The following is a 9,519-nucleotide window of genomic DNA, read 5'->3' as shown; positions in this document are numbered from 1 at the left end:
AGATGAATTTTTATCGGGTTTGAAACAGGGCAGTGAAATTGAAAAGTTGCTACATATAAACCATTTCAAAAAAAATAATCGGCGGTTCCATTTAACTCCTCGTTTTTAACTAACCCGACCGCAATATTTTTCGTTTGACGTGGAATCATTTCATTTAACGTCGTTAGGTTTTAATATAACCGACGTGGATTTAAATTTTTTAAATTATGAATAGAATTTTTTTTTCCCGTGACCTTTCAGTTTTATTTTTCAATTACAGTGCGTTATAAATAGAGTTTTTTTTCCGGAGGGAAATTTAAACGAAGGAAATTAATATTCTGCAATATGTAAAGTTTCTTTTTGGATGACAGATCAAATAAAATAAGAATATAAAAACAACAAATGTGTAAGTCAAGTAGACGAAAAGTTGCTTACATATAAAACCATTTCAAAAAAATAATACGGCGGTTACATATAACTACGACGTATAAATTACAAAATACGCCGGTACATTTAACTTCGGACGTGGTAAATAAATACGACAGTAGTTTGTAGGTACCGTCGTAGTAAACTCAAAAATTAAAGTACATAAGTAATAACTCGCGTCATGGTAGATTATCATACCGACGTTGATTTTACAATTTAAACGGCGGTTTGTTTGTAAGGACCGCCGTTGGTTTTAAAAATTTATTCTATAAATTTGTCGCTTTCATTCATTTTCGGTTTACATTTAAGGTTCCAAGTTCTTCCTCTCTCAGTCTCTCATGTCTCAAAGATAATAATTTGGATGTTTTCTCAAAGAGAAATTGAGCTTACTCGCATCAAATATATGTCCACAAGAAGAAGCTTGTCAACTAGCCTTCTCACTTCCTTGATCAAGCCTGATAGGACACTTAGTGCTTCTGAATACTCCTTGCTTTCCATCAAAAGAGATGCAAGCCTGGCCTCCACTCGCTGTCGAAGGAAAGTTCGCTTCTCAGGGAAATCTGAAGATCAGATGTGCCTGATCCTCTGCTTGATTTTCTTGCCTAAGAAGATCCGTCGGATTTATTGTGATAGCCTCTTCCTTTATCCGTAGAGCTTCAGAAGAAGAAGATGGGTTTCAAGAATGCGATAAAGAATAGAAATGGCTTCAGATGGCCTCTAAAGCATGAGCAATTGAATCAGTAGTTTCTGGGAGATATGATGAAGACATTGTCAATGCTTTGAACTACACAAGTCCTGCAGAAAGATATGTTAAAGAAACTGAAACAACGGCGGTTTTCTGTTCTACCGTCGTCTTTTCTCGTCGTCTATATTAAGTTACGATGGCGGTAGATTTATAATTACCGACGTAGATTATTTTGTTAAACGTCGTTAAGTGTACTACAACCGACGTGGATTTTAATTTTAAATTATAAATGGAGTTTTTTTTCCCGTATTCTTTCAGTTTTAGTTTTCAATTCCAAAGCGTGATAAATAGATTTTTCTTTCCCGAGGAAATTTAAAATGAGGGAAATTAATGTTCTAGAATTTGTAAACTAACACGACGCAATATTTGCAAATCTGTGTCATCTGTTAAGATTATGATGTGGAACAGAGTTCCATCTGGTAAGATTTCGTAACCCTTGGGATCTCAGACAAAACTGATTATGTCGGCGGTGTTCTATATAAACCGTCGTGGTTATTTCAATTCTTGTCATTAAGTAGATCTACCGACGTAGGATAAGAAAATCAAAGAAAAAAATTGTTAACAAAAATTCTTATTAAGACGACCGTTAAAATTAAAGGTACGACGTATAAAATGAATAAATACGACGATAAATTTTATTGTACGATTTAAAGATAACGTCGTAGAACTATACGAGAATGACGTCGATATATTTATATTTTCCGTCGTTGTAAATTAATTTAATACGGCGATATTTTGTATTTTAAAGCCGTGGATTTGTTTGTAATTATACGGCGTCTTATACGAAAACCTCGTCGTGTTATTTTATGAGTAAAAACGGCAGTTTTTATTGAAATCGTCGTCTTTACTTTCTACGTCGGTCGATTCATAACTTCTGCCGTTCTTTGTTGGCATTGATTTTACACTGAGGAAATCTGTTTCAAATAGATGTCGGTTGTTTAATTATGTACGTCGTTGTTTTTGAACAGCCATTTGAAACTCCATTTTTTAGTTGTCTAAGGTTGTATTACACGACGGTGTTTTTAGAACCGTCGTCTTTTTATAAACCACGACGGTTTTCACTTAGACCGTCGTTGTTTTCTGGTCGTCTTTTTCACTTTTTGTAGTAGTGCATTCTCTTCTATTCATTCTCTCCATCTCAATTCAACGTGAATAGTTTTTCTCCAGCCTTGGCTCGTCTTTTATATCACTTATATCAGAGTTCTAAACCCTAAAATTGACTGAAAAGTCGTCCAAGAAGTCTTGGTAAACAAGGAATCCAAATAGGAAAGTAAAAATCACAATTCCTAACTCCACTGGGAAATACAGCTCAGTCCAATGTTCACACGATTTGGGGATCTTCGACCTTGTATAAAAATCATTAAAAATATATTTTAGAAAGATAAATGTCTTATCTTTCCAACCATATATAGCACATAACTTGAAAAATTCGGAAAGGCTTCCGTTTCTTCACATTCACGTAACATGTACGAAACTGTCCTGTCTGCACATGGGCTAACTTTACTTGTAATACTGTAGCAATTGGCTCGGTAGAAAATTCTAGAAAAATCATATATTTAACTTTAAGATGTTAGCTTTCATCTCCAATTGGTCTTGCGCTAAAATTCCTCCGAAAAGTTGATTTTCCCTCAAAAACCTTCTATGAGCGCAGAAAAGCTGAAAATCAGAAAAATAAAGTAATAAGCCCTTTTTAAATCTAATTCTCTTACAAAACCAAAGTAAAAAGAGTACATAAATGAGTATATTTATGGACTTATCAACGGACTATCAAATTTGCTAAACTGTTGGACCGTGTGCATCAGATTGGTAATACAAACAGCAGGGAAGACAAGGTTTGCTTAAAATTCTCAGTTTTGGTGGCCTCAAATGAGTGAAAGCACATAAAGATTGAGGACGATGATGATGTCAATTTTTTTATGAAGTACAATTCCGAGGTAACACCTTCAAAACTAGCTCCCTTACTCGTGAGTATAGAAGATAAAGGACTGACAAATGATGTAGTTCATAGTACGCATATCACGACAGATAGTAGTCGGATGAGTCATTCTTCAGTTGCCATTGTTGAAAGCAATGAAGTAACTTGGAATAATAAAAATGTCACTGACGTGGGAGGTGAAGTAGGGACAGATTTTATGGATATGATTGATTTTAGCGAGGTGGAGGAGATGCATGGTGGTGATAATGGTACTGAAAGAAATGAAGTGTCAGTGTACTCTGCCCCTCCTAATTTGGGCTGCTTGAACACAGCTACCCAGTTGCCAATAATGCGTTTAGGAGGAGAATCTGAACCTACTCGTCAACATTATTAGAGTCAAATGGGTGAACAAAACCGGTACAATGAAGCCGGTGTAAATGATGAAGAAGCATATTTGGACAGCGGGTTTTCACGAAGTGATTGGAATCCGAAAATTACAGTTGGGCAAATTTTCTCTAGTAAGAAAGCATTGTTGACGGAGTTACGGTTCACGGCATTAAGAGGCCACTTTGAATTTAAGGTGCAATTCTCTTGCACTAAGAGGTTGCTTGTGGTTTGTTGTCAACGTCCATGCCCATGGCGGGTCCGAGCATCGAGAATTGGAGAATACAGCTTCATGATTGTGAGGTGTACAACTGTCCATGAATATGATTTGAGGTTCGTAAGTGACAAGCATCGTCAAGCAGCCGTAGCACTTGTAGCCACTTCACTTAAAAGGAAGTTGAAGGATTCTCGGACAATATACACACCAAGTGACATTATGAGAGATGTGAAACACAGCTTTGGTTGCACCATCCATTATTCGAAAGCTTGGAAAGCAAGGGAGTTAGCTCTATTGTCCATTAGAGGATCAGCGGAGGAGGCATATTATATCCTTCCAGCTTATTGCTATGAATTGGAGTGTATGAATCCCGGCACAAAACACACATCCAAACTGATGAGAACAATCACTTTGTGTATTTATTTATGGCTGTTGGCGCATGTATTAGAGGGTTCCGTTCTTCCATGCGCCCAGTGATAGCCGTGGATGCCACTCATTTAAAATCCAAGTACAAGGGTGTTATGTTTGTAGCAAACGTATTCGATGGTAATCAAAATATATATCCTCTTGCTTTAGGGATCGGGGATTTGGAGACGGATGCATCATGGCATTGGTTTTTCACTAAACTTCATGAAGCCATTGGTGAGTGTCCCAATCTTGTTATTATTTCTGATCGCAATGTTAGCATAGAGAATGTGTGGAACAAAATTTTTCCAACTGCACAACATGGCATATGCTTTTATCATATGAAGGGGAACATGAAACACACTTGCAAGTTGAAAAAGCGTGATCACATACTTATGCACTTTGAGCAGGCTGCGAAATCTTATTCCATTGCTGAATTTGATTGTCATTTTCGCAACATCAAGCGAAAGGAACATGTTGCTCAATGTCTTGAAGAGGCAGGGTTACATAAGTGGTCTAGAGCTCACATGGATGGACGCCGCTACAATGTAATGACAATAAATATTGCGGAGTCAATCAACTCAGTCCTTAGGTTTGCAAGGATGTTGCCAGTGGTTCATTTGATAGGGGAAATTGTTAATCTCCTTGTGAAATGGTTCACTGAACGTCGTGAGTTGGCTTTGAATTGCACAACAACATTGTGCCCCAATTTTGGAGAGAAGAAGTTGAGGAACAGGTTGGAGGATGCTGCCAGGATGAATGTGGTTAAATTAAATAATGCACAGTTTAATGTTTTGGACGGTGATAAGGACGGCCTCGTAGATTTGACGAACAACAGTTGTAGTTGTAGAAAGTTTCAGCTTGAGCAGCTACCTTGCAAGCATGTAGTTGCAGTTTGCCGCTTCTTGAAAGTAAATGTATACTCAAAGGCTTCTCGGTATTACACTCGGAAAACCTGGATGGATGCTTATTCGGATAGCATCTACCCGGTACAACCTCAAGGAATGTGGGATATTCCTGAAGATGTTCGAAGTCGAGTTGTGCTGCCTCCCATGGCAAGGGTCATGCCAGGCATACGAAAGAAGATAAGAATTCCCTCGCAAGGAGAGGGCACCATTAGAAGAAAGTGCTCAAGGTGCGGTTCCGCAGGCCACAATAAAAGCACTTGTAAAAACAGTATTCCATTGCGCAATGTATCTTAGAAAATATGATTTGTGTTGCTTTGGTAGGTCATGTAAACTCTACTTTTATTCGTGGTGGGTTTCGTGTTATGTTGAATGGGAATTCTTTTAAATTTGCATAATTTCGGTTGCATTGCTACATCATGTTGTATTGCTGACAGATTGCTATTATATTGTACGTTTATTGCATTAGTATTGCTTCCAGATTGCTATTATAATTTGAGTGCGAAATTAAAGGGACTGGAATGTAATTCCAAATGGATCCAAAACATTAAAGTTCTTAGAATTCCTTTATTACACAGTTACTGTGATACTCCGACTATACCTTCTTTTCTGATTACAAATTCGGCCGATGCATAGGCCAGATGTGGGGCAAATACAAGGTGAAATGTCCTATGTGTTTGACTACATATACTTGTTGAAGGAGAATTACGAATGTCAACCTCAATAGATTGCTCATGTCTTGCCAAGAACACTCTTGAATTTATGCAATTGCCCAAGCCAGTCCCAAAGCTGGACTCACCCGTCTGCCTGATGTGTCCAGGGACTCCAAGTTTCCCAACCTCACCCCATTCACTTCATCATGTGGCCCAATAAAATCCACCACTTGGTTGGTGACAACCACCGCCAACCCAAACTTATTTGCTAAACCCTTCAATGTCCCAGATATGTTGAAGAACATTTCAGACCGCCGTTTCAAATCTGCCGGTGTTGTCTGATACTGTGATCGAAACAATGCAGCAATGGAATCAATGACAATGAGTTTCACAGGTAGGCGGGTGTGATCAATGGCAATAAATGCTTCTATGTCTCCAAGGACATGGATGAGTTGTTGAGCATCATGAACACCATGAACATATATGTCTTCCAATGGCTCCAACCTTATTAAGTTGGGGTATGATGCATGATAAAGGTTGCCTAGTTGTTGCAATCGAAGAAATGGGAAGCTGAATTCTGTGAATATATAGACGGAGGAGCCCCCTAGTCCACCATGTGAGGGTGGGAGCTGAGCTCGTACCGTAAGTTGTGCGTCTTCCCGGAACCCCTCTCCCCTAGTAATTCTGTTATGGAGTTGCAGGGTATCCCACCCCCAAGCAGTGATCTAGTATTGGGCATCCAATGGATAATTTAGGGGTTGAAAGAGGAAGGAGCATGAGGTTTTGGGGTGTCATGTTTGTGTAATTTAGGGGGGGATGTGATGGTGCTACAAGGCATGCATTATATATATATATAGAGTTCATTTTGAAGGTCTGTACTGTAGGCCATATGTCTTTTAAGGGATGTATAATTCATCCTTTTTCCAAGTTGTAATTACTTTTTTGTTTATTTATTAGTATTTTTTTGGACCAATTAATTTAAAAAACATTCTGATGCAGTACGTACTGTAATAGGATCATATTGTAACTCTATCATCACTCTATTATACTCTTATTGACATAATATTGCCATTATACGCATGTTTATTGTATAGTTATTGCTGCTATATCGCCACTGAACTGGACACCGATAAACTGTATACGCACAAATACAAAAAGAGGCTTCATCATTCCATAAAATCCTAATTCCAAACTTACATAATACAACAACAGGCCACCTTATCATTACATAATACAAAAATAGGCCGCCTCATAGTTTCATTTCCCTGGTGTTGACAAATTCGAAGTTGCATAGTCTTCAAGTGCGGTGACCGCGACCCCTGCCGGATCCACTATTTTTGCAAACTTACGAAAAAGTTCAAATCCGCTTTCCACTTCTTCTTTCTTCAACTTGGCCATTGCTTCTGATTCCTTGAATACCATAATTGCAGTGGCAGGGGCAATTTCAATTTTTGCTTTCATTGCCTTTATATGTAGGAGATGCATGCGAGCATGATAACGAGAGCGAATTGTGCGGTTTTTTATGACACCCCATCTACCTTGGCCCTCCACAATTTTTGAAACTATGTCTGGATGAAGATTTTTCCAAAACATCGTATTGCCTCGACATTGCTGCATGCCATGGACCAAGTCTGCAGGGAGTGAATTAGGTGACTTGGCTTGTGTTTCAGTCTCCCCTCCTTCAGTAATTAAAAGCGTTGGGTTTGGTGTGAGGTTATGGTCCATGGTCTTCGATATTTATTGTAGCCTGGTGTACAACTTACTTGGAAAAAAGGGGGACTAGATGCGATGTGAGTGAAATCAGTGGGGAAGGTAATGGTTGCAAGCAGGAGTTAATGTGATGGAAGTTTTCATTTCAAACAGCTGAGTTGATTAATATAGGCAGGTTTTAATGACCTGGAGTAACTCAGAGAGTTATTGGCGGGAGGATTAGGGGGAGTAATTGGCGGGAGGGATTGGCGGGAGTCTTAGGCGGGATAGTATTGGGCGGGAGTTATTAGCCAGTTCAATGTATGCCTTTTTGTAATATAGTTGTATGTTGGACGTTCCGAACTTGGTCATTTTCCCATTATTTAATTCAAATAAGGGATTTGCCTATTTGCCTAATTGACCAACTCATTCAAATTGACCAATATGGTTATTGTCTTATTTCTCATTTCAGCAATCTCAATTCATTTCCATTTTTCCATTATTCATATTTTCCTATTTTCCATGTGTCATCCAATTTTTCAATTTTCCAATTTCTCATTATTTTTGCCTATTTTTGCCTATTCCCTATTTTCCTATTGTGCAATTTCCCAAGTTTCCTTTTGTTATATTTCCAGTTTTCCAATTTTTCAATGTTCCCATTTTCCCATTATGTAATTAAAAAAAGTTGCCTAGTTTGCCTAATTCAGAAAGTAAATAAAATTGTCCAATATGGTAATTGTCTTATTTCCCATTTCCACAATTTCAATTCGGTTCCAATTTTCTTATTTTTCATGTGTCCCTGTTTCCTATTTCCATTTTTCAAATTCAGTTTTTGTCCAATTATCCAATTATCTTTTTTCCAATTGGACTATTTTCTAAGTTTCTTTTTTTTTCCTTTTTCCAAGTTTCCAGTTTTTCAATTTGCTAACTTTCCTTTTGTTCTATTTCCAATTTTGCTATTTTCCAAGTTGCCTTATTTCCTAGTTTGCAATTATCCAGTTATCCAATATTCCAAATTTTCAATTATCCAATTTGCGAATTTGCCTATTTTTCAAGTGTCCTTTTTTCCTATTTCCTATTTAGAATTTTCCAATTTTCTTCTTTTCAGAGTTTCCATTTCTTCCTTTTTCCTATTTTCCTATTTTCCAAGTTTCCTTTTGTCCAATTTCCAATTTTCCAATTTTTCAAGTTGCTTTATTTTCCAATTACCCAAATTTACAATTTTCCAAGTGTCCTTTTTTCCTTTTTCCTATTTTCCTATTTTCCAATTTTCTCCAATTTTCCAACTGTCATTTTATCCTATTTCCTAGTTTCCTCTTTCCAATTTTTCCTTTTTTCCTATGTCCAATTTTCCAAGTTTCCATTTTTTCGTATTTCCGATTTTCCAATTTTCCTTTTGTTCTATTTCCAATTTTTCAAGTTTCCTTATTTCGCATTTTCCAAGTTTTCACTTTTCCAATTGTCCAATTTTCCAATTTTCCAATTTCGGTAATTTCCAATTTTCTTTTCTGAAATTCGCAATAAATGCTTAGTGACATAGTTCTATTTTGGGTTGAAATCCACAATTTACAATGTCCCATTAAGGTTTGCTTTTTTGTCGTTTGGAAGCCATTTTTTTTGTTGTTAATGTAATGTTGTACTGCTCTAAATTGCAGCCAAGGAGTTAATGGTGTAGTTTGCCATCCCATCAATTGAATGCACCAACTAAACACGCAATATACTTCATAGTAGTTCGTACATATAACTGAACCTTCCTATACAGAACTACAACAGAGGCACCTTCTTAACGGGAAAGGTAATTAGTCTTAGTGCAACACAAATATTCTCCACTAAAGCTAACCATGTTGTCGTTTACAACTGGAGACTGAATGTAGCTTTATTTGTTTTGTTGCAGGCAACAGCTGTGAATTGTCCCCAGAAATACTTAAAGATGTCAGATGTACGCCTTCCAAATGAGCATGTTAGTTACCCGGGGGACCAGCTGTGGCATGTGCCATTCCCATCTCTACCTCGGACTCCCAATCATGATCCCACTTCATCTGGAAGTGAGGCTGAGATCAATGATCCGCTTGACCAAATCTCTGCCGTCAAGCACCACCTCCAATATATGTCAAAGGCAACGGATTGGTGGGAGAGTAAGTGCGATATTCATGGCCAAGTTATGGGAAACTTGGCGAACAAGTTGAACAAAGCATATGCAG

At 37.7% G+C, this 9,519-nt stretch overlaps 1 protein-coding gene across 1 annotated transcript; it reads left to right on the top strand.

Moving 5' to 3' along the window:
• Positions 3,466-5,273, top strand: LOC109947988. Its single transcript, XM_020559875.1, has 2 exons — positions 3,466-4,027; positions 4,117-5,273. The coding sequence occupies exons 1-2, from the start codon at positions 3,466-3,468 to the stop codon at positions 5,271-5,273; spliced, it is 1,719 nt and encodes a 572-aa protein (XP_020415464.1).

This window comes from Prunus persica, chromosome G3 (assembly GCF_000346465.2).
Source record: "Prunus persica cultivar Lovell chromosome G3, Prunus_persica_NCBIv2, whole genome shotgun sequence".
Lineage (NCBI taxonomy): Eukaryota > Viridiplantae > Streptophyta > Magnoliopsida > Rosales > Rosaceae > Prunus > Prunus persica.
The sequence above is the reverse complement of the archived record's forward strand: the minus strand, read 5'-3'. Positions and strand labels throughout refer to the sequence as shown.

What these genes read in the sequence shown, in the direction of transcription:
- LOC109947988 (XM_020559875.1), top strand. Translation starts at nt 3,466, where the DNA reads ATGGGTGAACAAAACCGGTACAATGAAGCCGGTGTAAATGATGAAGAA. An exon ending in TTATTGCTATGAATTGGAGT is followed by an intron (nt 4,028 to 4,116) that starts GTATGAATCCCG and finishes CATGTATTAGAG; the next exon opens with GGTTCCGTTCTTCCATGCGC.